This window comes from Dermochelys coriacea, chromosome 1 (assembly GCF_009764565.3).
Source record: "Dermochelys coriacea isolate rDerCor1 chromosome 1, rDerCor1.pri.v4, whole genome shotgun sequence".
Classification (NCBI taxonomy): Eukaryota; Metazoa; Chordata; order Testudines; family Dermochelyidae; genus Dermochelys; species Dermochelys coriacea.
In genome coordinates this window covers 8,543,357-8,571,230 of record NC_050068.2, presented here as the reverse complement: position 1 = coordinate 8,571,230, position 27,874 = coordinate 8,543,357, and the positions used below count along the sequence as shown (strand labels likewise).

Below are 27,874 nucleotides of genomic sequence, written 5' to 3'. Positions count from 1 at the left end.
GTTGCTACCAGTATGGGTCAATGGCACCAAAGTAATGGGCTTGGTGGACTTTAGGTGTAGATAGACCATCGTGTGGACTAGCCTGCTGGAGTCCCCTAACATGGTGGGGGTCCTGTATCGACATCCACTGTTCCCATAGGGATGTGCTGCCCTATGCCATGACAAAAGTGGAAGTTGAGGGCCATATTGAGACTTGCAGAGTCAGCTTAGTGACCACCCTGGTCTACCCAGTAATATTGTGACAAGACTGGAGATGGTTTGGAGAACTCCAGCAGCTGTGGAAAAAAGACCCTCCTTCCCCAACAGACGCTGACTGAAACCCAAAAATGAGGGGGCTTATGTGACAGTACAAGGCAGAGGTCCTGGTTGGGGACCCTCAGGCCAGACAGGCATGCTGACCAACCAGCTACCACACCCAGCCTTCACACAGCTTTAGGACCTTAAAAGGAACTTCCCACTGGGACTTCAGTCCTTTTCTGCATGAAGGATTGTGGGATTCGGTGGGTTACAGCAAGCAACTACAGGTAGTTTTGGTTTTCCACTGGAAAAATATAAAGAACCACTGCTCTAAAGAAACCCATTAGTAAAGGAAAATGATTATATTTTTATAGTATTACCCAGCACTGTCAGTTAGCTTCATGCAATTCTTCTCAAATTCAGAGTGTTGGTGCCAAGAAAATAGTATTCTGGAGAATGACAGAATCATAGGACATGATAGGACCTCGAGAGGTCATCTACTCCAGTCCCCTGAATTCATAGAATCATAGAATATCAGGGTTGGAAGGGAACTCGGGGTCATCTAGTCCAACCCCCTGCTCAAAGCAGGACCAATCCCCAACTAAATCATCCCAGCCAGGGCTTTGTCAAGCCTGACCTTAAAAACTTCTAAGGAAGGAGATTCCACCGCCTCCCTAGGTAACGCATTCCAGTGTTTCACCACCCTCCTAGTGAAAAAGTTTTTCCTAATATCCAACCTGAACCTCCCCCATTGCAACTTGAGACCATTACTCCTTGTTCTGTCATCTGCTACCACTGAGAACAGTCTAGACCCATCCTCTTTGGAACCCCCTTTCAGGTAGTTGAAAGTAGTTATCAAATCCCTCCTAATTCTTCTCTTACGTAGACTAAACAATCCGAGTTCCCTCAGCCTCTCCTCATAAGTCATGTGTTCCAGTCCCCTAATCATTTTTGTTGTCCTCCGCTGGACGCTTTCCAATTTTTCCACATCCTTCTTGTAGTGTGGGGCCCAAAACTGGATACAGAACTCCAGATGAGGCCTCACCAATGCTGAATAGAGGGGAATGATCATATCCCTGGATCTGTTGGCAATGCCCCTACTTATACATCCCAAAATGCCATTGGCCTTCTTGACAACAAGGGCACACTGTTGACTCATATCCAGCTTCTCATCCACTGTAACCCCTAGGTCCTTTTCTGCAGAACTGCTGCCTAGCCATTCGGTCCCTAGTCTGTAGCGGTGCATGGGATTCTTCTGTCCTAAGTGCAGGACTCTGCACTTGTCCTTGTTGAACCTCATCAGATTTCTTTTGGCCCAATCCTCTAATTTGTCTAGGTCCCTCTGTATCCTATCCCTACCCTCCAGCATATCTACCTCTCCTCGCAGTTTAGTGTCATCTGCAAACTTGCTGAGAGTGCAATCCACTCCATCCTCCAGTTCATTAATGAAGATATTGAACAAAACCGGCCCGAGTACCGACCCTTGGGGCACTCCACTTGATAACGGCTGCAAAATAGACACGGAGCCATTGATCGCTACCTGTTGAGCCTGACAATCTATCCAGCTTTCTAGCCACCTTATAGTCCATTCATCCAGCCCATACTTCTTTAACTTGCTGGCAAGAATACTGTGGGAGACCATGTCAAAAGCTTTTCTAAAGTAAAGGATCAACACATCCACTGCTTTCCCCTCATCCACAGAGCCAGTCATGGAAGGCAATTAGATTAGTCAGACATGACTTGCTCTTGGTGAATCCATGCTGGCTGTTCCTGATCACTTTCCTCTCCTCAAAGTGCTTCAAAATTGATTCCTTGAGGACCAGCTCCGTGATTTTTCCAGGGACTGAGGTGAGGCTGACTGGCCGGTAGTTCCCCAGATCCTCCTCCTTCCCTTTTTTAAAGATGAGCACTATATTAGCCTTTTTCTAGTCGTCCAGGACCTCCCCTGATCGCCATGAGTTTTCAAAGATAATGTCCAATGGTTCTGCAATCACATCCGCCAACTCCTTTAGCACTCTTGGATGCAGCGCATCCGGCCCCATGGCCTTGTGCTCATCCAGCTTTTCTAAATAGTCCCGAACCACTTCTTTCTCCACAGAGGGCTGGTCACCTGCTCCCCATGCTGTGCTGCCCAGTGCAGTAGTCTGGGAGCTGACCTTGTTTGTGAAGACGGAGGCAAAAAAGGTATTGAGTACATTAGCTTTTTCCACATCCTCTGTCACTAGGTTGCCTCCCTCATTCAGTAAGGAGCATACACCTTCCTTGACTTTCTTCTTGTTGCTAACATACCTGTAGAAACCCTTCTTGTTATTCGCAACATCTCTTGCTAGCTGCAACTGCAATTGTGATTTGGCCTTCCTGATTTCACTCCTGCATGCTCGAGCAATATTTTTATACTCTTCCCTGGTCATTTGTCCAAGCTTCCACTTCTTGTAACTTCTTTTTTTGTTTTTAAGATCAGCAAGGATTGCACTGTAAGCCAAGCTGGTCGCTTGCCATATTTATTATTTTTTCTACACATCAGACGATTTGTTCATGCAACCTCAACAAGGATTCTTTAAAATACAGCCAGATCTCCTGGACTCCTTTCCCCTTCATGTTATTCTCCCAGGGGATCCTGCCCATCAATTTCCTGAGGAAGTCAGTCTGCTTTTCTGAAGTCCAGGGACCGTATTCTGCTGCTCTCCTGGCAGGACTAAGTTGTATCTAGACAATCCCTGACAGGTGTTTGTCAAACCTGCTCTTCAAAATCTCAGTGATGGACATTCCACATCCTCTCTAGGTTAACCTGTGTTTAATCACCTTAAAAGTTAGGAAGTTTTTCCTAATGTTCAACGTAAACCACCCTTGCTGCAATTAAGCCCATTGCTTCTTGTCCTATGATCAGAGGTTAAGGAGAAGAATTTTCCCTCCTTGTAACAACCTTTTATATACTTGAAAACTGTTATCTAGACCTTTAGTTCTTTTTGTTGCTCTTCTCTGGACGTTCTCCAGTTTCTTCACATCTCTCCTGAAGTGTGGGACACAGAAATGGACATTATTCTCCATTTGATGCCTAATCAGTGCAGAGTAGAGCAGAAGAATTACTTCTCATGTCTTGCTTACAACACTCCTGCTAATATGTCCCAGAATGATTTATTTTTTTGCAAGAGTGTTACACTGTTCATTCATATTTAGCTTGCGATGTACTATGACCCCAAGATCCCTTTCTGCAGTACTCCTTCCTCGGCAGTCACTTCCCATTTTGTGTGTGTGCAACTCGTCATTCCTTCCTAAATGGAGTACTTTGCATTTATCCTTGAAAATTTCATCCTGTTTCCTTTTGACCATTTCTCCTATCCTCCACAGTCCTTGCAACCCCTCCAATCTTGGTATCGTCTGCAAACTTTATAAGTGTACTCTTTATGCCATTATCTAAACTATTGATGAAGATATTGAACAGAACCAGACCCAGAACTGATCCTTGCGGTCTTACCCAGAGTTTTCAGAACCAAAAGCAGTGGTAACTTAACTATTTCACACTAGGCGGTGCCAGGAATAAATCAATGGGAACACAGTGCTTCTGGCTGATGAAAATTGATACATGTAAGCGTGCTCTTATCTAAAACTACAATTTATTCGATTCAACCACAAAGAGACATTGGAAGTAGGTTTAGAACATCCGAAATTAGAGGAGGTTTGGAACAAATTGATAAATTAAACAGCAATAAATCACCAGGACCAGATGGTATTCACCCAAGAATTCTGAAGGAACTCAAATGTGAAATTGCAGAACTACTAACTTTAGTCTGTAACCTATCATTTAAATCAGCTTCTATACCAGATGACTGGAGGATAGCTAATGTGATGCCAATTTTTAAAAAGGGCTCCAGAGGTGATCCTGGCAATTACAGGCCTGTAAGCCTGACTTTGGTACTGGGCAAACTGGTTGAAACTACAATAAAGAACAATAGTGTCAGACATATAGATGATTTCATCATTTCTTGAGGAAGAGTCAACATAATTTTAGTAAAGGGAAATCATGCCTCACCAATCTACTAGAATTCTTTGAGGGGGTGTGATGTTATTGACATAAGCTGGAACTGTATAGATCATTGTTGCAACCAAAATCCTGTAGTGGCACCAAATCTTGTAAAGGGAGTCAAATAAGGTGTCTAAGATAAGGTTATGGTTTGCTGGTTATGGTTATGCTATCTATATGTGTGTATCATTTTTGTAGTTAAAGTTATGAATATTGGCTCTATACTGTCTGTATTTCAAACTTACGCTATTCTTCTTAGTGACACCCCAGACAAGTTGGTGTCAGCTCTGCCTAGCCTGCTTGATTGGCCCATTAAGGACCATCAGCTATACAACTGACCCATTGAGAGAAGGCAGACATGCCTTGTGACTTGGCAAGGTATGCAGGGACATGCCTTTGGACAGAATCCTGAGGTTTTTCCATGCCATGTGATGGACAGCTTGTCTTTGGAACAAAGAAAGAAAGACCACATGGCATGAGAATATAAAAAGCTGCTGCAGCTCCTCCATCTTGTCTTCAATCCTGCTTCATACCTCTGGAGGAACTTTGCTACACTGAATCTTTGAACCAAGGACTGAAATACCCATCCCAGCTGTGGATGCACTCCAGAGACTTGATTTGAACCTGCAGTTTATTCTATCACTGCTACAAGTCTGAATCAAGACATTTGCCATTACTGTATGCAATTAATTCCATTTAACCAATTCTAGCTATCATCTATATCTTTTTCCTTTTATGAATAAACATTTAGATTTTAGATTCTAAAGGACTGGCAACAGCGTGATTTGTGGGTAAGATCTGATTTGTATATTGACCTGAGTCTGGGGCTTGGTCCTTTGGGATTGAGAGAACCTTTTTTCTTTTACTGGAGTATTGGTTTTCATAATCATTTGTCCCCATAATGAGTGGCACTGGTGGTGATACTGGGAAACTCGGGTATCTAAGCAAATTGCTTGTGTGACTTGTGGTTAGACAGTGAGGTAAAACCAAAATCTTCTCTATTTGGCTTGTTTGGTTTGCCTTGGTTTGCATAGAAACACCAGCCTTGGGCTATAACTGCCCTACTTTAAGCAATTAGTCCTGAAATGGCACTCTCATTTGGGTCCCGCCAGAATCAGCATCGTTACAGGGGGTCAACAAGCATGTGGACCAAGGGGATCAAACGGATATAGTGTACTTAGATTTTCAGAAAGCCTTTGACAAGATCCCTCAAACAAAGGGTAGGTATAAATGGTCAGTTTTCAGAATGGAGAGAGGTAAATAGTGGTGTCCCCCAAGGATCTGTTCTGGGACAGTCCTATTCAACATATTCATAAGTGATCTGGAAAAGGGGGTAAACAGTGAGGTGGTAAAATTTGTAGATGATACAAAATGACTAAAGATAGTTAAGACCCAGGCAAACTGTGAAGAGCTACAAAAGGATCTCTCAAAACTGGGCAACAAAATGGCAGATGAAATTTAATGTTGTCAAATGCAAAGTAATGCACATTGGAAAGCATAATCCCAACTATACATATAAATCGATGTGGTCTAAATTAGCCATTACCACTCAAGAAAGAGATCTTGGAGTCATTGTGGATAGTTCTCTGAAAACATCCACTCAATGTGCAGTGGCAGTCAAAAAAGAGAACAGAATGCTGAGAATAATTAAGAAAGGGATAGATAATAGGAAATATGAGAAATAGAAAATATCATGTTGCTGCTATATAAATCCATGGTATTCCCACATCTTGAATACTGTGTGCAGATGTGGTCACCCCATCTCAAAAAAGATATACTGGAATTGGAAAAGGTTCAGAAAAGGGCAATAAAAATGATTAGGGTTATGGTACTGCTTCCATATGGGGAGAGATTAATAAGACTGGGACTTTTCAGCTTGGAAAAGAGACGGCTAAGGGGAGATATGATTGAGGTCTATAAAATCATGACTGGTGTAAAGACAGTAGATAAGGAAGTGTTGTTTACTACTTCTCATAACACAAGAACTAGGGGTCAACAAATGAAATTAATGGGCAGCAGGTATAAAACAAATAAAATGAAGTATTTCTTCACACAACGCACATTCAACCTGTGGAACTCCTTGCCAGAGGATGTTGTGAAGGCCAAGACTATAACAGGGTTGAAAAAAGAATTAGATAAATGCACGGAGGATAAGTCCATCAATGGCTATTAGCCTCGATGGGCAGGAATGGTTTCCCTAGCCTCTATTTGCCAGAAGTTGGGGACGAGTGACAGGGGATGGATCACTTGATAATTACCTCTTCTGTTCATTCCCTCTGGGGCACTCTGGCACTGACCAATGTTGAAAGACAGGATACTGGGCTAGATGGACTCTTGATGTGACCCAGTAGGGCCATTCTTATGTTCTTAACATCCCAAATTAGTATCTAGCATTTGAGATAGAATTGAGTAATTGACAACAGGTCTGCAATAGCTGGTTGGAGTAAAAAGAAAAAGGAGTAATTGTGGCACCTTAGAGACTAACAAATTTATTTGAGCATAAGCTTTCGTGAGCTACAGCTCACTTCATCGGATACAGTCAGTGGAAAATACAGTGGGGAGATTTATATACACACACAGAGAACATGAAACAATGGGTTTTATCATACACACTGTAAGGAGAGTGATCACTTAAGATGATCTATTACCAGCGGGAAGTGGGGGGGGGAGAAAAGCTTTTGTAGTGATAATCAAGGTGGGCCATTTCCAGCAATTGACAAGAACGTCTGAGGAACTGTGGGGGGTATGGCGGGGGGGATAACATGGGGAAATAGTTTTACTTTGTGTAATGACCCATCCTCTCCCAGTCTCTATTCAAGCCTCTATTCAATATTCCTTGAGTCGGAGATGTCGAAAATAGGATTCTAGGCCACCACAGAGCTGTATCATGTTTGTGGGGGAGAAGGGGAAAAGGAGAGGGCCTGAGATAGGACAGATTCTTCTGCTCGGTTAAGAGTATAGTTTGATAGATTAACAATATTGCTGGGTGGGTTAAGGGAACCACTGTTGTGGCACCTTGTGGCATGTAGTAGTTTAGATAGTTTAGTGTCCTTTTTCTTTTGTAGAGAAGCAAAGTGTGTGTTGTAAATTGCTTGTCTAGTTTTTGTAAAATTCAGCCACGAGGAAGTTTGTGTGGAAGGTTGTTTTTTTATGAGAGTATCCAGTTTTGAGAGCTCATTCTTAATCTTTCCCTGTTTGTTGTAGAGGATGTTGATCAGGTGGTTCCGCAGTTTCTTTGAGAGTGTGTGGCACAAGCTGTCAGCTACAACCTATCCTGAAGGATGACCCATCACTCTCACAGATCTTGGAAGACAGATCAGTCCTTGTTTACAGACAGCCCCCCAACCCGAAGCAAATAGAATCATAGAATCATAGAATATCAGGGTTGGAAGGGACCCCAGAAGGTCATCTAGTCCAACCCCCTGCTCAAAGCAGGACCAAGTCCCAGTTAAATCATCCTAGCCAGGGCTTTGTCAAGCCTGACCTTAAAAACCTCTAAGGAAGGAGATTCTACCACCTCCCTAGGTAACGCATTCCAGTGTTTCACCACCCTCTTAGTGAAAAAGTTTTTCCTAATATCCAATCTAAACCTCCCCCATTGCAACTTGAGACCATTACTCCTCGTTCTGTCATCTGCTACCATTGAGAACAGTCTAGAGCCATCCTCTTTGAAACCCCCTTTCAGGTAGTTGAAAGCAGCTATCAAATCCCCCCTCATTCTTCTCTTCTGCAGACTAAACAATCCCAGCTCCCTCAGCCTCTCCTCATAAGTCATGTGCTCTAGACCCCTAATCATTTTTGTTGCCCTTCGCTGTACTCTTTCCAATTTATCCACATCCTTCTTGTAGTGTGGGGCCCAAAACTGGACACAGTACTCCAGATGAGGCCTCACCAGTGTCGAATAGAGGGGAACGATCACGTCCCTCGATCTGCTCGCTATGCCCCTACTTATACATCCCAAAATGCCATTGGCCTTCTTGGCAACAAGGGCACACTGCTGACTCATATCCAGCTTCTCGTCCACTGTCACCCCTAGGTCCTTTTCCGCAGAACTGCTGTCGAGCCATTCGGTCCCTAGTCTGTAGCGGTGCATTGGATTCTTCCATCCTAAGTGCAGGACCCTGCACTTATCCTTATTGAACCTCATTAGATTTCTTTTGGCCCAATCCTCCAATTTGTCTAGGTCCTTCTGTATCCTATCCCTCCCCTCCAGCGTATCTACCACTCCTCCCAGTTTAGTATCATCCGCAAATTTGCTGAGAGTGCAATCCACACCATCCTCCAGATCATTTATGAAGATATTGAACAAAACGGGCCCCAGGACCGACCCCTGGGGCACTCCACTTGACACCGGCTGCCAACTAGACATGGAGCCATTGATCACTACCCGTTGAGCCCGACAATCTAGCCAGCTTTCTACCCACCTTATAGTGCATTCATCCGGCCCATACTTCCTTAACTTGCTGACAAGAATGCTGTGGGAGACCGTGTCAAAAGCTTTGCTAAAGTCAAGAAACAATACATCCACTGCTTTCCCTTCATCCACAGAACCAGTAATCTCATCATAAAAGGCGATTAGATTAGTCAGGCATGACCTTCCCTTGGTGAATCCATGCTGACTGTTCCTGATCACTTTCCTCTCCTCTAAGTGCTTCAGGATTGATTCTTTGAGGACCTGCTCCATGATTTTTCCAGGGACTGAGGTGAGGCTGACTGGCCTGTAGTTCCTAGGATCCTCCTTCTTCCCTTTTTTAAAGATGGGCACTACATTAGCCTTTTTCCAGTCATCCGGGACTTCCCCCGTTCGCCACGAGTTTTCAAAGATAATGGCCAAGGGCTCTGCAATCACAGCCGCCAATTCCTTCAGCACTCTCGGATGCAATTCGTCCGGCCCCATGGACTTGTGCACGTCCAGCTTTTCTAAATAGTCCCTAACCACCTCTATCTCTACAGAGGGCTGGCCATCTCTTCCCCATTTTGTGATGCCCAGCACAGCAGTCTGGGAGCTGACCTTGTTAGTGAAAACAGAGGCAAAAAAAGCATTGAGTACATTAGCTTTTTCCACATCCTCTGTCACTAGCTTGCCTCCCTCATTCAGTAAGGGGCCCACACTTTCCTTGGCTTTCTTCTTGTTGCCAACATACCTGAAGAAACCCTTCTTGTTACTCTTGACATCTCTTGCTAGCTGCAGCTCCAGGTGCGATTTGGCCCTCCTGATATCTTTCCTACATGCCCGAGCAATATTTTTATACTCTTCCCTGGTCATATGTCCAAGCTTCCACTTCTTGTAAGCTTCTTTTTTATGTTTAAGATCCGCTAGGATTTCACCATTAAGCCAAGCTGGTCGCCTGCCATATTTACTATTCTTTCGAGTCATCGGGATGGTTTGTCCCTGTAACCTCAACAGGGATTCCTTGAAATACAGCCAGCTCTCCTGGACTCCCTTCCCTTTCATGTTAGTCCCCCAGGGGATCCTGGCCATCTGTTCCCTGAGGGAGTCAAAGTCTGCTTTCCTGAAGTCCAGGGTCCGTATCCTGCTGCTTACCTTTCTTCCCTGCGTCAGGATCCTGAACTCAACCAACTCATGGTCACTGCCTCCCAGATTCCCATCCACTTTTGCTTCCCCCACTAATTCTACCCGGTTTGTGAGCAGCAGGTCAAGAAAAGCGCTCCCCCTAGTTGGCTCCCCTAGCACTTGCACCAGGAAATTGTCCCCTACGCTTTCCAAAAACTTCCTGGATTGTCTATGCACCGCTGTATTGCTCTCCCAGCAGATATCAGGAAAATTAAAGTCACCCATGAGAATCAGGGCATGCGATCTAGTAGCTTCCGTGAGTTGCCGGAAGAAAGCCTCATCCACCTCATCCCCCTGGTCCGGTGGTCTATAGCAGACTCCCACCATGACATCACTCTTGTTGCACACACTTCTAAACTTAATCCAGAGACACTCAGGTTTTTCCACAGTTTCGTACCGGAGCTCTGAGCAGTCATACTGCTCCCTTACATACAGTGCTACTCCCCCACCTTTTCTGCCCTGCCTGTCCTTCCTGAACAGTTTATAACCATCCATGACTGTACTCCAGTCATGTGAGTTATCCCACCAAGTCTCTGTTATTCCAATCACGTCATAATTCCTTGACATCACCAGGACCTCCAGTTCTCCCTGCTTGTTTCCAAGGCTTTGTGCATTTGTATATAAGCACTTGAGATAACCTGTTGATCGCCCCTCATTCCCAGTATGAGGCAGGAGCCCTCCCCTCACAGACCTTCCTGCCTGTGCTTCCTCCCGGTATCCCGCTTTCCCACTTACCTCAGGGCTTTGGTCTCCTTCCCCCGGTGAACCTAGTTTAAAGCCCTCCTCACTAGGTTAGCCAGCCTGCTGGCAAAGATACTCACCAGCAACCACACAGCACACAACAGAACCATTAACCCAGGAACCTATTTTTGCTACAAAGCCCGTTGCCAACTCTGTCCACATATCTATTCAGGGGACACCATCATAGGGCCTAATCACATCAGCAATACTATCAGAGGCTCGTTCACCTGCGCATCTACCAATGTGATATATGCCATCATGCCAGCAATACCCCTCTGCCATGTACATTGGTCAAACCGGACAGTCTCTACGTAAAAGAATAAATGGACACAAATCAGATGTCAAGAATTATAACATTCAAAAATCAGTCGGAGAACACTTCAATCTCTCTGGTCACTTGATTACAGACCTGAGAGTGGCTATTCTTCAACAAAGAAACTTCAAAAACAGACTCCAACGAGAGACTGCTGAATTGGAATTAATTTGCAAACTGGATACAATTAACTTAGGCTTGAATAGAGACTGGGAGTGGATGGGTCATTACACAAAGTAAAGCTATTTCCCCATGTTATTCCCCCCCATTGTTCCTCAGACGTTCTTGTCAACTGCTGGAAATGGCCCACCTTGATAATCACCACAAAAGGTTTTCTCCCCTCCCCTCCTGCTGGTAATAGCTCGTCTTAAGTGATCACTCTCCTTACAGTGTGTATGATAAAACCCATTGTTTCATGTTCTCTGTGTGTGTGTGTATATAAATCTCGCCACTGTATTTTCCACTGACTGCATCCGATAAAGTGAGCTGTAGCTCACGAAAGCTTATGCTCAAATAAATTTGTTAGTCTCTAAGGTGCCACAAGTACTCCTTTTCTTTTTGTGAATACAGACAAACACGGCTGCTACTCTGAAACCTGGTTGGAGTAAGGTGTCAGGAAAAAATCTCTCAGGATAGCTTCAGAGAACTTTTTATAACTAATTTTTACAAAACATTGAGCGCATAGTCGATCACAAGCTAGTAGATCACCTCTCCGAACTTCAATAAACTACTTATCAACAAACATTGCTAACAGTCTTAGTCATAATAAGCTTCTATATCAAAGGTCCCAAATTCAAGGTCTCCATCCACTTATTTTCTTTCAGTATCAATTTGTTAACTCTCTTCTCCCCTCCTCCCATTCTGATTAGCAGAAACTGAAACCTACAGCTAATTTTGACCTTGCCTCCAGAAGCCCTGCTTATTCCAATTAACCCTTAACTATGTGGTGGTCTATTTTATAAACTCATGGTGGTTGAATGCATTCAATATGGTTGCAATCAGTTTGATCAAAATATGTGGGGCAGACACCCCTCAAATCCAGAGCAAAAGCAAGACCCCAATCAATGTGCTCTTCCAGCTTGACTGTGAGCTACTAATAACTATTCTCTGGGAATGGTTTTCCAACCAGTTATGCACTTATTTTATAGTAGCTCCATCTAGGTTGGATTTCCCTAGTTTGTTTATGAGAAGGTCATGTGAGATAGTATCACAAGACTTACTAAAGTCAAGGTATACCACATCTACTGCTGCCCCCCATCCATAAGGCTTGTTACCCTGTCAAAGAATTATAATTCTGTAAGATTTTCCCATTGTGTGAGTGACATAATACAGGAGGGTATGATTCAGAAGTGTATTTCGCATGCACTTAAACACATCAATTTACTTTTATATAACCCTGTTTTACATGTCTTTTTTCCAGAAACATGAACTAGACACTTGGTACACATCTACCAGATATTTAGAGTGTTATTTTGTTGCAGACAAAGCAAAGGTAAGTATTTTCTCTAACTTTAAATTATTTTAGTAGTGATCCTTCTGCACTTAAGTCACCCATTATATATATATATGCAACATTGATGTTTGATTTATGCATTAGGATGTAAATCATTCTCTTTAGTCATTCGCTAGAAATATAAATATGCCTTCAGTTGATGAAAGTTGGATATTTTAAAATCATCAGGTCCAGATAACTTGCGTGGAACAGTTTTAAGAGAACTGGCTGAGTAACCCGCTGAACCACTCATGTTGATTTTCGATATGTCTTAGAAAACTGGAGAATTTCCAGAAGACTGGAAGAAAGCTAATGTTGTGCCAGTATTTAAAAAGAGTAAATTTGATGACCCAGTTAATTATAGGCCTGTCAGACACGCATCGATCCCAGGCAAGATAATGGACTTTCTGATACAGGAATTGATTAATAAAGAATTAGAGGAGGGTAATATAATTAATGACAATTAACATGGGTTTATGGAAAATGGATCCTGTCATACTGACGTGATACCTTTTTTCATGAGATTACAAATTGGATTTATAAAGTAATAGTGTTGATGTAACACACTTCTTTAAGGCATTTAGCTTGTTACTGCACAACATTTTGATTAAAAAACTAGAATGATCTAAACTTAATATGGCACACATTACATGTATTAAAACTGGTAATGGGTCTTCAATCTATATCAAAGGGTGAAAATTCTTGTGGACTATTTTAAGAGGAGCAAAATCTCAAAAATATAATTGTCATGAAAATGGAAAAGGTAGATTAATAACAAAGCATGAGGGAAGTGAAATGATGGCATATTTGTGTGAATCACAATTAATTTGGAAAGATTTTTCATGAAATATCTACTGCTGTTTAAAGATCTCACATAGAATTGATTTTCTCTTGAGAATGGAGATTCTAATGGGTTTTGGTCTTTTTACTTCTAGTTTCGCTATGAAGATTCCAACGAAACTTTGTTGACATTGAAGATGGTTCAATATGTCCATTTTACAAGTGAGGTGAATTATTTATTCTTATTTATTATGGGGACAGTTGTGACTGATGTTATTCATCTACACTAAGTTGCTTTCTTAGTTACTGCACTGGTTACCTGTATACAGGGTAGCAGCTCTGGTTTGGATTAAATCCAAATGATGTGTTACTTTCTCCTATTGAAAGCAAAGCTTGTCATCATTTGAGGAAGAATTCTGTATTTTGGAAGAAAGCAAGCCAGCTTTGTTTTCATGCTCCCACTATTTATCATATTCATATCCTTTTTATAAGTTCTAACAGTTTTCTCTACTAGGTCATAGAAAGCTGGATGGTATGGGGAAATTTAATTGTTTTATCCCATTCGTGTGGGTACTCCTGCACCTGAAATCAGAGATTCTTAGTAGCAGTCCCTATTTGGGCCACACATGCACTCCCTCATCTCATGCTGCCCCCTGGTCTCTATATAGCACTGTGCCTCAGTGGGTTGCAACTGAGAATACCAAATTCAGGACCAACTCCTGAGAAATGGGGCAGACTCACCCCAAACTGGTGATTGTTCTTCAATAAGATATACCAAACCACCAACAGAAGTAAACCTCTGTCTCACTACACTGGCTAACAAGAAGTCAGAAATGCAATCTCCCTAGGTAGCCCAGCCCTGGTTTCACCACCCATATATGAGACTTAATGATGAGTGGTTAATTGAAGTCAATTTAATCAACCAAAGGGTTCTTCTGATCTCAAAGGACCAATCACATACCTGTTACATAACTGCACTCAAAAACAAAACAATGTACAACTTTAGAGCTTACAAGTCCACTCACTCGTACTTCTTGTTCAGCCAATCACTAAGACAAAGAAGTTTGTTTACATTTGCGAGAGAGAATGCTGACTGCTTCCGATTTACAATGTCTCATGAAAGTGAGAAAAGGTGTTCGCATGGCACTGTTGTAGCCAGTATTGCAAGGTGTTTACATGCGAGGGATGCTAAACATTTGTATGCCCTTTCATACTTTGGCCACCATTCCAGAGGACATGCTTTCATGCTGAAGATGCTCGTTAAAAGAATAATGGTTAAATATATTTGTGACTGAACTCCTTGGGGGAGAGTGGTATGTCCCCTGCTCTGTTTTACCTGCATTCTGCCATATATTTTGCATTTGGTAGTCTTGGATAATGACCCAGCACATGTTGTTTGGTTTAAGAACACTTTCACTGCAGATTTGACAAAATGCAAAAATGGTACCAATGTGAGATTTCTAAAGATAACTACAGCACTCGACCAAAGATTTAGGTATCTGAAGTGCCTTCCAAAATCTGAGAGAGACGAGGTGTGGAGCAAGCTTTCAGAAGTTTGAGGTTTTTAAGGTCCGGCTTGACAAAGCCCTGGTTGGGATGATTTAGTTGGGGATTGGTCCTGCTTTGAGCAGGGGATTGGACTAGATGACCTGCTGAGGTCCCTTCCAACCCTTATATTCTGTGATTCTAAGTCTAAAAAGAGCAAAACTTCAATGTGGAAACTACAGAACCCTAACCACCAAAAAAGAAAATCAACCAACTGTTGGTGGCATCTGACTCGCATTATGAAAATGAACATGCATCACTCCACATTGCTTTGGATAATTATTGAGCAGTACCCTTCATCAGCATGGAAGCATGTCCTCTGGAATGGTGTGCAAAGAAAAAAGGGACTTATGAATCTACCGCATCTGGCACGAAAATATCTTTTGATTCCAGCTACAATAGTGCCATGTGAACGCCTGTTCTCACTTTCAGGTGATATTGTAAACACGAAACAGGCATCATTATCTCCCATAAATGTAAACAAACTTGTTTGTCTGAGCAATTGGCAGAACAAGAAGTAGGACTGAGTGGACTTGTAGATGCTAAAGTTTTATGGTGTTTAATTTTTGAGAGCAGTTATTTTTATACATAATTCTACATTTGTAAGTTCAACTTTCATGATAGAGATTGCACTACAGTACTTGTATTAGGTGAATTGAAAAATACTATTTCTTTTGTTTCTTTTCTACAGTGCAAATATTTGTAATGAAAATAAATATAAAAGGAGCACTGTACACTTTGTATTCTGTCTTTAATTGAAATCAATATATTTGAAAATGTAGAAAACATCCAAAATATTTAAGTAAATGGTATTCTATTATTGTTTAACCATACGATTAATAGCAATACATTTTTTTAATCACTTGACTGCCCTAGTTCTCAGTCTTTACCCATCTTATCACTAAACGGTTCCTCGAGGGTATTTGGAACCTCTATCTGGAAATTCGAGTTCCCACCGCGTCCTGGGACCTTAATGTAATACTACATTGTCTCACTGGTTCCCCTTTTGAACCCACAGTGATTTGTTTACTCATGCACCTATCGATGAAGGTGGCCTTCCTCATCGCTATCACATCCATGTGATGAGTTTGATTTTAAAGCTGAAATCTAACAAACTAGATTTGCCAACTGAAGAAGTGTTATAGCCAATATGAGAACCCCTGTTTAGATGAGGCAGTGTAAGCTTACTATTTTGACTCTGGGTTCTTTTAACTTGAATAGTATTTTTAATTTGTGTAGTGTCTGTATGAGTGCACCACTTCAGGTGTGCATGCACCTCTTTAGCCATCGCTTGGAGATTTCAAGCTACACACACGAGCCCTATGTCTCCTCATGACAGACACCAAGGCTAGATGGGGTGCACGGGCAAACTGCCCTCAGTTCCTTCTCTACTGTCTCAGCCCAAGACTGAACACTAGTGTGTCCATTGAGCGCATATGTGGCCTTTTCTCATTCTTCAAAGTTAGTTAGTTTTTATAGTTGTTCTTTACTGTTTAGTATAGTTAGTTTAAGTGAGAGAACTGTCTTCCCTCTCTTTCCCCCTTGGGAGACTTGTCTTCTTTTGGCAGGGTATGCCTGGTTTGCCAGGCTTCAAACATTGCCCCTCTTGTCCAGAAACTATACCAGTAAGGTACAGGCACTCCAAGTGTGTTCTTTGCTTCGGGGAGTCCCACATCTCCTAGAAGTGTTCCTTCTGTTTGGCCCACAAATGCAGGGAGATAAAGCTCAGACTGCCAGATCAGGAACCCCCCTGTATATATGGCCCTTAACAGATTCAGTGCCATGTCTACCACAGGGCATGCTTCCCCTAAGAAAAGGAAGTTTTTGGAGCATGCTGGGAAGATTCCCAAAAAGAGTAATGTGGACTCTATCTCTAAGGAGCAGTTTCAAAAAAGATCCCCGTCGAGGTCCTCTATCTCTGAGGGTACCGTTGAGGTCAATGACTCCTCCTCTGGTACTGGCAGGTGTGCATAGCCTCAGAAGCACAGCTCCAGTACGGTACCTGTATCTTCCACCAGTAAGGACGGTAAGCACAGGTACCTATGAGCTTGGCAGTGCCATTGGCACTGAAGCACTGGTCTCAGCCATATGTGCCCTCATGTGTCTTAACCCAGCCATAGATACCAACACAAGCAGCTTAGTCAGAGGTGCCCTGTACAAGTGGTATCCTCAGTACTGCACAAGCACTGGCATCTGACATCTACAACATCTGCATCATTGTTAGTTCTGTAGGGTGTGGCTTCGGTACCAGGGTCTTTTCCGGTAATGCAGCACTTCCAATACTCGAGGGACTTCTTGGTGTTGGATGAACCAGAGTCTGTTTTGTTGTTAGGTATCGAGCATCTCTTGGTACTGAAACCTCAGCCTCTGAGTGGGCATTCCGTGTCAGAGGACTCTCCTCAGTCCTCATTGGCTGACCCCCTCACTCCCTGGGAGGATGTGGAGGAAAAGGCTTACCAATCAGTCTCCTCAATTTCTGTGAGGGGTTCTCCTACGTACCCCTTTGGGAATCTGCCTTCATGCAGGGAGAATCTGGTGGATCACCAAAATGGTGGAACCAACCTTGTGTACCAGCCATGCTTGCTTATGGACCTGCACAGTGGCCATTTTGGGACCTGTGGGCTGCCTATCAGCAACAATTTAACAGACCACTAATACCATCCTTCAAGAAAACCAGCATTTCACATCCTTCCTCTACCCTTCTATGAGAGGAGGAGACATTTGAAGAGCAGGAGGCTAGGGCAGGGGAGGAAGTCACAACTGAGACTCCCATTTCATCATTGTCACTGGATGAGGTGCTTATGCTTCCACATGATCATTGGCTAGATTTCAGACAGTTTCAGGACCTCATTAGAAGGGTAGCCAATACCCTGCAGATCACTCTAGAGAGGCCAAAGATTTGTAGCACAAGTTGCTAGATATTTAGAAGTCAGCAACGCTTTCCAGAGTGGCACTACCTATTAATGAGAGTCTCCTGGATCTGGCTAAGATGCTATGGCAGACACTGGGTACTATTCCACCAATGTGCAGAGGGGTGGATAAGAAATACTATGTGCCCCTTAAGGATTCTGGCTTTTTTATTTTCCCATCCCCCGTCTAACTCCCTAGTGGTGGATGTGGTGAAGGACCAGGGTAATTATCTGCCTATCTTCTTTGACAAGGACCAAAAGTGACTGGTTCCCTTCGGACAAAAGTCTCACTCGTCCACAACCCTTCAGTTCCAGATCATGAACTATTAGGCAATCATGGCCAAATACAATGTTGTTAATTTACAGCAAGCTCATGGCCTTTACTGAACAGCCACCACAGGACTGCCGGGAGCAATTCCAGGCCATAGTTGCTGAGGGGCAGGTATTGGCCACAGCAGCTCTCCAATTATCCTACTCTGCTGCCAGATCCATCTCCATGATGGTAGCTGTATGCAGGGCACCATGGCTCCAGCTTTGGGGTTTCAGAGAGAGGTCCTCTGTAGTGTTCTGAACTTCCCCTTTGATGGTTATAAGCTTTTCTTGGAAACCACAAATGATTCCCTGAACATGCTGAAGGACTCTAGGGTTACCCTACTTTCCTTGGGCATTTATATACCTATGAGCAAGGAATGTTTTAGTAGGTTACAGACTGCCCAGAGATCAAGCCCTGCTCAGTTCTCAGAGTATCATAGACATGCAGAACACCCCAGAAAGAGACCCACATTTCAGAGGAATAGGGCTGCTCAGCTGCCCTCCTCAATCACCCAGGTGTCATCTAAACAGCAGTTTTGATGGGTTGGTCGAGGGTTCTGATTTTACAGTCTCATCCTTTAGCCCATTTCCTTCTCTTTGGGGATCGCCCTGTCCATTTCTACCACGCTTGGGAGTGGATTGCCACAGACAAATGGGTTTTGGAGGTCGTAACATTGGCTTACACTATCCATTTTTTGGCACACGCTCCTTTCCATGCCCCTTCCTAGTCCCTCATCAGGGACGCCGTCATGAGCTTCTCCTAAGACAAGATGTCAACTTGCTCCTCTGAATAGAAGCAGTAGAACCTCTCCCTTCCCCTTACCAGGGCAGTGGGTTCTACTCAAAGTACTTCCTAGTACCAAAGAAAGACAGAGGTTGGAGGCTGATCTTAGATCTAAGCCAAACAAGTCTGTGAAACATCAAAAGTTCAGGATGGTGACTCTGGGAACTATAATTCCTTCACTAAAGGAAGAGGATTGGTTTTCATCCCTTGACCTACAAGATTCCTACTCCCACATAACTATACCCCTATTGCTCATGAAATACTACGATTCACTATAGGCCAAGATCATTTCCAGTACAGAGTGCTCCCCTATGGCCTATTCTCAGCCGGAAGGGTGTTATCAAGAGTGGTAGTGGTGGCTTATCTTTGTCATGAAGCGAATCCTGTCTTCCCATATCTTGATGACTGTCTATTTAATGACTGTTCTTTTGAGACAATGTTATTGTCCACCCCAGATGGCCCTTGCTCAGTTGCAGAAGATGGGCCTAAAACTGAATGCAAAGAAATCCATGCTAGTACCGGTATGAAGGATACAGTAGATAGGGGCATATGTGGACTCAGTGACAGTCAGAGCTTTCCTCTCTTTAGACAAATTTGTGACCCTGTCAGGACTGGTAGGGACAATTCAGGGAAGTTCTTGAACCACAGTAAGGAACTGTCTTCAATTCCTTTGCCACTTGGTAGCTTGTACCTATCGTGCAAGTCTATGCCTGCTGCTTCCAAGGTTGGGAACTGCCTATTCTCCAACTAGGGACTCCTTGGACAGGCAGGGGACATTCCCCTTGCATGTCAAGAACTCCCTAAACTGGTGGAAGGAGCAACTCCACATCTGTTCAGGCATCCCTTTCTGTTGCCCAGCCCCGTCAGTGACTCTAAGCTCTGACCCATCCCTGTCAGGATGAGGAGCCCACCTTGACACCCTCACGGTTCAGGGCAGAGGGATAGTCCATAAAACCAGCCTCCGCATAAAGGACAGATCATGTAGTGGCCCAAGTGGCTGCAGGCAGGAGGCAACAGACAAAGGGGCTGCTATGGTATGCCTAGCCATAAGGGGACACAGCGACCTGTGTCTGGTCTGGAGATCTCCAACTTCCATCAACCTGAAAAGGCTTCTGAATTTAAAACCTCCATTTAAAAATAAAGGGAATAAAGAAACAGCCTTCACTGCATGCCCACTCTCTCCTGGGCTCCCATTGCTATCCAGCACTGTGCTAAGTGTCTGGGAAGATGGAAGTTCTCCTGCCCTGTCCCTAAGTTTCCACTGATCCCCTGCCATGTTAAGGGATCTGGATGATGATAATGAACAGGCTTTGCTCATCTGCCCCCTCTGCTTCTTTGCCCTTTAGGGGTGGGGAAGGGGGTGAGTGGGAGATAAAGGCCTAGATGGTTTCTGATGTTGTTTTCAGGTCTGTCCATTCTTCCTTGCTGAAAAGACGCTATAAATATCAATGGGGAGCAGAAGAACCATCATAAATAGCTTTTAAAATAATGTTTTTTTTCCCTAAATGTCAGGACATACTTTTTTAAAGGATGTTTTACCAGAAACTTGAACTTTGGAAATCTGTTAGGTTTTCTTGTTTTAATATCAATTTTGAGTGTCCCTTTAAAAAGTTTGACTTCGTATTAGTACAGTTAATACATAGGTCTTCTATCAAGCCTTATTCAGTTCAGCGTTCTGCCAACATATTGTTGGATTGTTCTCTGCAATATAATTTAAAGTCATTAATAGTAACCCCCCACTCAGTTCCAGGAAGCAGCATTCATAAGGCCCCCCAGAGCTGTGTATGAGAGTGGTGATGATGATCATGTTAATGCACAAGACAGAAAGTAGAAGTGACTATCACCAGAACAGAGAAATTGGCTGTACACAAACGACAGCCAATAGCACACACATAAAAAACAAATGAAAAAAATATATATTTTCTGATAAATTCTTTCAGCTTTAGCAGTCATGAGTGTTGTTTGTAACTATAATATGTAAACATTTTTCCAGACAGAAATAAGATTTTTCAGATCAGCAACAGTATCCCTTTAAAGTTATGGTTTTATTCTGAACTACAGTGCAGCTTCTGTGGCTGAAAAGGTGAACAGGAACACAGATTGGGGAATGACACCAGCAGTGTGGATTATGTGAAAGATCATAGCTTCAAAGCATTACATGTAGATGCCTATTTTTAATATTTATGTTTTTAGATGTACCGTCCATTTGGCCTTCATGTTGTTCTTATTGGATTAGAATTTTGGACAGAAAGGGATCTCATTACAATTACTCACAATTTGGGTGACAGTCTTGGATTTTATTCAGCCTATGTTGGAAGGTTCCTTATGGGCCGTGTACGTTTCGACCACACAGAATTAATTTTGTAAGGTTCTTTTATTTTAATCTTTTAAAAATATGATAATACTGTTCTTTATACTTATTACTGTCTATATCAAATTCAGACCTTAAAGATATTTCGCAAGATTTTGTTTGGAAACTACACAAAGTACCCTGCTCAAAATACTTCCATTATTCTCCTGCGTAGCCCAACAGGCCATTGCAGCATTAGGTTTTCCTTTGGGTTCGGTAGCCTATGAGGCATAAGCAAATTTATAGTCTCCACCTACCTGGGAAAATCCTCAGTTCATTCATAAGGACCAACAGATTTATTTGGGCATAAGCTTTTGTGGGTAAAAAAAACCCCACTTCTTCAGATGCATGCTTTAAGGTGCCACCAGACTCCTCATTGTTTTTGGGGATATAGACTAACACGGCTACCTCTCTGATACTCAATTAATTCTGTTTCCTATGCAACAGCACACATGGCTTCCAGACCTCCTGACCCCCACTGGACAAAGCAAATGAGAAACGCTGTTCAAATTCTAAATGTTTGGCCAGTCGTACAGTTTCTTACTCAGTTTGTTTCTTGTAATTGATTTTTGGGGCAGATTTGTTCAGGCTTCAGCTCTACAGCACTCTGCTTTATTCGCTATTCAGGAACCAGGGCCCCAGTGTGCTAGGAACTGTTCAAACATTCATAGATTATAAATCCAGAAGTGACCATTTGATCATCTTGTCTAGCCTGCACAACACAGCTCAAAGGACTTGCCTGAATTAATTCCTGTTTGAACTAGAGTATATCTTTTAGAAAAACACCCAATCTTTGGTAAAGTTAACTCCCCTCACTGTAAAAATATTTCTAGTCTACGTTTGTCTAGCCTCAGCTTCCAACCATTGGATCTTGTTATAGCTTTGTCTGCTAGACTGAAGAGCCCTCTATTATCAGATTCCAGTTCCTCATGTAGGTATGCACAGACCTTGATCAAGTCACCCTTTAACCTTCTCTTTGATAACCTAGACAGATTAAGCTTCTTGAGTATTTCACTATAAGGCATATTTCCATTCCTTTAGTTATTCTCATGGTCCTTGTCTGAATCCTCTCCCGTTTTCAACAACCTTCTTGAATTGTGGACACCAGACCTGGACAAAATATTCCAGTGGCTGTTTCCCCGGTACAAAATACAGGGCTGATATAACCTCTCTCTTCTACTCAATATCCCCTGTTTATATATGCAAGGATCATATAAGACCTTTTGGCCACATATTGCACTGGAAGCTCATGTTCAGCTGATTATCAATCATGACACCCATGTAACATATCATTCAAAAAAACAGTCCTTGATCCAAAGAGCTTACTATCTAAACATATGTGGATACAACAGGTAGAGATATACAAAGAAAAAGACGAGAGGAAAAGTGTACAGTGAATTATTTGGTTAAATCTGTGTATTTGAGACAATTAGCAGTGATCACAGGCCCACTGTGTAATGTGCATTTCGAGACAAGCCTGTTAAAAGGCAGGATAGAAGTGCCCTCAGTGCTTAACTCTGTTTCAGACGCACCTCTGGTTTCAGCAAGCAAGTCATAATCTGCCTCCTCATGAACAGCAGCAAAAGAAGAGCAAAGGTACTCTCTCCAGCACTTCACAGGGCAGCCCATAAGAACTTTCCCTTTCAGCATCCATGGTTCTACTAATAGTCCTGGTGAGGCCTAATCCAGTGACCCAGCCATCACAAAGTTTCAGCTTTAGAGGTCATCACATATCTTGTCATTAGACTCTGTTTCAGCACTCTCAACCCAGCAATAGATGTTTAGTTCTTCAGACCCTGCCTCAGCTACTATAGCTGACTGTGCCCAAGAAGCCCTTTTGGGTGCTAGGGCTTTGCCCCAGATAATGGTAAATCAGCCTTTTTCTCTTTCCCTTATGTTTCTGTCTAGTACAGGATATATATGAACTCTGATCTGGAGGAATATGAAGAAAAGACTCAGGAAAGATTCCTTGATCATAAGGAAAGAATTTAATATCATCCATACACAGCTGGGGCCCTCTGCAGAGTCAAAGACAAAACAAGAAAACAAAGAGGGAGAGATGACTAAGTATCAATCAAGATTTGTTATCAAAATATTATTTTAATAGCTGTTCCGGGCTGGTGGACTTTAAGGACAACTCTGAGGACAGAGTCCACTTTTGGTCCTTCATAGAGAACCAAAGGGCAAGGAGGGCAAGAAGATTCCTCCATGCTGCAGTGGATGTAGAAGATATGGCATCCAGAAACCTGGCCACTGGTACAGTCACGAGGAGGAATTCTTAGCTACAGTCTTTGTGTTTTCCCAGGGATATCCAGAATATGATACTGGATCTTCCCTATGATGAGTTGAATCTCTTCATTGGGAAAATGAATGAGTTCCTATGCTTGTTAAAGAATTCAATATCGACTTTTCACTTTCTGGGGATTTACACTCTGGCCACAAGGAGAAAACAGCAGAGACAAGCCGATAGGCCAAGGCCACCCCCTCCTCAAGCATTCTACCACCAGCATCCAGTTGAGCCTCTGAGAAAATATCAGAGTGTTCAGAGGCCTTGCTTCAAAGCCCCCTCTACCACCATAACCTCTACCCAAATCCCAGACACCTGCAAAGGGCTACTTTTGACATCTTGATTGAGACCCCCCCTACGATCACTCACCTCTTCCCCTGTTATTTTTTGGGGGCATATTGCACTCTTCACCCACAATTGGGAATTGATCACAATGGACAGTTGAGTTTTTGAAATTATCCATCAAGGTCACTCTATTGAGTTCTTCTCCCTTTGCCCTCAATAATCCTCTTCCAGGTCCCCCTTTAGCGACTACTTTCACAGGGTGATTCTTCATGAAGTTGCAGACTCCCTCCTGCAGTGTGTCTCACCTGAGTCTCAAGATAGATGGTTCTGTTGACTGTATTTCCTAGTTCCCAAAAAACACAGAGGGTGGAAACTATTCTGGACCTTTGGCAACTCATTATCCTTTTCTGAAAGTTGAAATTCAGGATGGGATGTGGTTCGTGGCTCTCAACATGAAGGACACATGCTTTAATTTAGACATTCATGCCTCCCACAGAAAATTCCTGCAGTTTATGGTGGGCCAAGAACATTTCCATTTCATGGTCCATCCCTTTGGGCTAGTAACAGCACCCAGAGTGCTTATACAAGTTTTTCTCTGTAATGGCAGCCCAGATGAGATGTCAGAGTCAACCAGTTTTCCCTTAACTGGATGATTGGCTTTCGAAAGGTTGCTCCTGCCTAAAGGTCAGTTCAGTGATGCAGTTTCTGCTCCATATTCTAGCAGCCCTTGGCATCTGCATAAATAGAGAACAGTTCGTTTAGCATCCACAGAGACAGTAAATGTCATCAGACCAGTCTGTTTCAATGAGAGTATTCCTTCCCACAGAATGATTTTAGTTAATGAGCAGCCTGATCACTTGGATTACTTGCAGACCAAGAACTATGGGGTGAATGTGCCTCTCGGTATTAGACTATATGACCTTGTGCACTTATGTAATGCTGTGTGAAAGCCTTCATCCACAATGCCTGCAGGCCTAGCTCTGGTGAGAGTACTCACCAGGTAGAGATTTCATCAACTCCAGAGTAAGTGTTCCCACCAAAGTCGTCACGTCCCCCATCTGGTGGTCAGACCCAAAGAGAGTGAGAATGAGCATTCCCTTCAAAACTTTCATCCCTACTGCCACCATTATAACAGACATTTCTCTTTGCGGTTGGGGTGCCCACCTGAAAAGCCACACTGCTCAAGGTACCTGCACTCCATGAGAGACCTGAGAGCAGTCTGCCTAGCTTGCACAGCCTTTCTCCCAATTATACATGCAATTCATATCTAAATGGTGTTGGACAATATTTAGTTGGTGTTGGTCCTGCTTTGAGCAGGGGATTGGACTAGATGACCTCCTGAGGTCCAACCCTAATATTCTATGATTCTATGAATATCACCAGGACCTTTTACATAAACAAACAGTACAGAACAATATCTCATTCTGTTTACCTGGAAGCAGTCAGGCTTTGGAACTGGTGCTTCAGAATCTGTATCACCATACAAACTGCATACCTCCCACCAGAAAACCTGAGCAGGCCTTTCTCTGTAGACCATGAGTGAGAGATTCATGACTCTGCCCTGAGCAAGATATTCACTCTGTGAGGTGCACCTCAATTTGACATCTTTGTGTCCCAAAGTAACAGAATACTTCCCTGTTTTTCTCCAGAGGAGTTATGGGCCACAACTCCCAGGGCAGCACTCTCCTGTTGTGATGGAGAAACAATCTCAGATATGCCTTTCCTCTCATTCCTCTGGTACAACAGGTTCTGAGAAAGATCCATCATGACATGGCTAGCGTGATTCTCCTAGCACCCATTTGACCTAGGCAGTTTTGATTCCTAGAGCTCCTGAAATATCATCCTGTCCTTCAATCATGATCCACCCCTTTCCAGACCTCCTAACTCAGGAGGGGGATAGAATCAGACACCTTAATTAGACTTGCTCTGTCTCACAGCCTGGTGTTCGGATGGGCATTGGAAATAGAATGATCCTCTCCTGCAGCTGTTCAGGCTGTCCATACCCAAAGTAGGGAAGATTCAACTAGGACCTGCTACCTAGCTAAATTGAGATGTTTCTCTACCTGGGTGTAGCATAATCATCCATCTCCAGGTACTTCAGGTATTCTGGTCATTTTGGATTGTATCTGGTCTCTAAAAAACTTAGGCCTTTCCATTAGCTCACTGAAGGTCCATCTCACAGCATATAATGCCTTCCTTCCTCCAGTAGACAGGCATTCTATTTTCATTTACCTAAGTACCTTTCCTTCAGTGGTCAAATCTACACCTCAATGGGACTTCACTCTCGGCCTTTGAACCCTCACCAGATCACCATTTCAAACCTTGGTGAAGCCTTCTGTGCCCTACCTGTCCTGAAAAGTTGTGTTTTTAGTTGTTACCACTTTGGCCAGGAGAATAAGTGAGTTGGGAGAACTCATGGCAGACCCCCCCATATGGGTTTTCACAGGGAAAAGATATCCTATTGCCTCTATTCTAAGTTCCTTCCTATGGTTATTTCTGAATTCCATGTCAACCAAAGCATCCTTTTACCTATCTTTTTTTTCTGAAACCCCATGCTTCTGCCAAAGAGAAAAGACTTCTTTCCCTGAATGTCAGACATGCCCTAGTTAGTACGGAGTCAGGGCACATTCCACAAGAGCACAAACTGCCTCTATAGCATCTCTGTAGGAAATTCCAATACTAGACATATGCATGGCGGCCAGCTGGAGCTCCATCCACATGCTTGCTAGATATGAGGTGCTGAATGAGGCCTCTGCTGCAGATGGGGCAATGGAAACTGAAGTACTGCAAGCATCTTTGCTTCTGGTTTCCTTGCACTCCAATCAACATTGCTTTTCAACCACTTGTGTAGAATACACTTAGGGACCAGCACTCGAATTAAAAATGTTACTCATCTGTAACTGGAGGTTCTTCAAGGTGTGTGGTCGTATCTTTAATCCACTTCCTGCCCTCTGTACCCTCTCTTTAAATTCTGTTGGATTCTCAGTAAGAACAGGAACTGGAAAGGCATCAGCCCACACTGCTTCTTATGTAGTTGCTCGGGAGCACGAGGAGGTGTTCTGTGCATGTGTGGGCCGATGGACACCGCTTTTTAGAATTTCCAGACTCAGGCACAGGGTGTGCATGCAATACCCCATGTGTGGAATACTGATAAAGACCACACATCTTAAAGAACTTCCAGTTACAGGTCAGAAAATGAAGGTTACATATTTTTTAAATTTTCTAGTTAGTTTTGTTGTCCAGTTATTAACCAACCACCTGAAAGGACTTTTACAAGTGCTATTAGTTATAGATTCAGATTTGGAGCTGCAGCATGGGTGAGGACCTAGGAGAGGGTACCAAAAGATTTCATATTTCTGATTTGTCAAGGTGCTGTTTGTTAACAGAGAGATTTGGGCATCGAGATCTCGGAGTTAGGAATCCGTGTTTGGAGACACAGAAAACAAATTAAGCTTGTGAAACTTTGGATTTCATCCCCTCGGTTGTTTTTACATACTCTTTCACAACACCCTTCTTTCTAGCTCAGGTTTCAGAATAGCAGCCGTGTTAGTCTGTATTTGCAAAAAGAAAAGGAGTACTTGTGGCACCTTAGAGACTAACAAATGTATTTGAGCATAAGCTTTTGTGAGCTACAGCTCACTTCATTGGATGCATTTATCCCAGGCCAATGGGGGCTACAGGAAGGGCGGCCAGCACACCCCTCGGCCCACACCGCTTCCTGCAGCCCCCATTGGCCTGGAGTGGCGAACCGCGGCCAGTGGGAGCCGCGATCGGCCAAACCTGCAGATGCAGCAGGTAAACAAACTAGCCCGGCCCACCAGGGGCTTTCCCTGAACAAGCAGTAGCCTAGTTTGAGAACCACTGTTCCAGCTCTCCAAGACCCATATTCAACAAAGCACTTAAGCACATGCCTAACCTTTAATCATGTGGCTAAATCCCATTGAAGTCATTGGGACTATACATGGGCTTAAGTACTGTGCTAAATTGGAATCTGAAAGTGCAGGCAGTCATAGTAGGAATACTCAAAGCCCATCAATAGCCCTATCATTTCAAGCTCAGGTATCAGAATTTCTAGAATTAAATCACCTTTAGATATCCTGTAGCAAAGTGAAATCAGCAGCTGGAAACAAATAGGTATTTTATAACTTCGTGTAAAAGGTCACAAACTGCGTGTATCTGTATACTTTTACCAAACACTGCAAAATAGACTTCACCTCACTGGGTGGATGATGGGCCTGTCTAA

General features: G+C 43.2%; 1 protein-coding gene across 1 annotated transcript in view; it reads left to right on the top strand.

Annotated features, from left to right (window-relative positions):
• The window catches only part of LOC119849331 (disintegrin and metalloproteinase domain-containing protein 20-like), a 168,947-nt gene that overhangs the window by 34,549 nt on the left and 106,524 nt on the right, over positions 1-27,874 (top strand). The window contains exons 7-9 of the mRNA XM_043504015.1: positions 12,308-12,379; positions 13,315-13,386; positions 20,903-21,072. Of these exons, the coding sequence (XP_043359950.1) occupies positions 12,308-12,379; positions 13,315-13,386; positions 20,903-21,072 (314 nt within the window). The remainder of the gene's footprint in view (positions 1-12,307; positions 12,380-13,314; positions 13,387-20,902; positions 21,073-27,874) is intronic.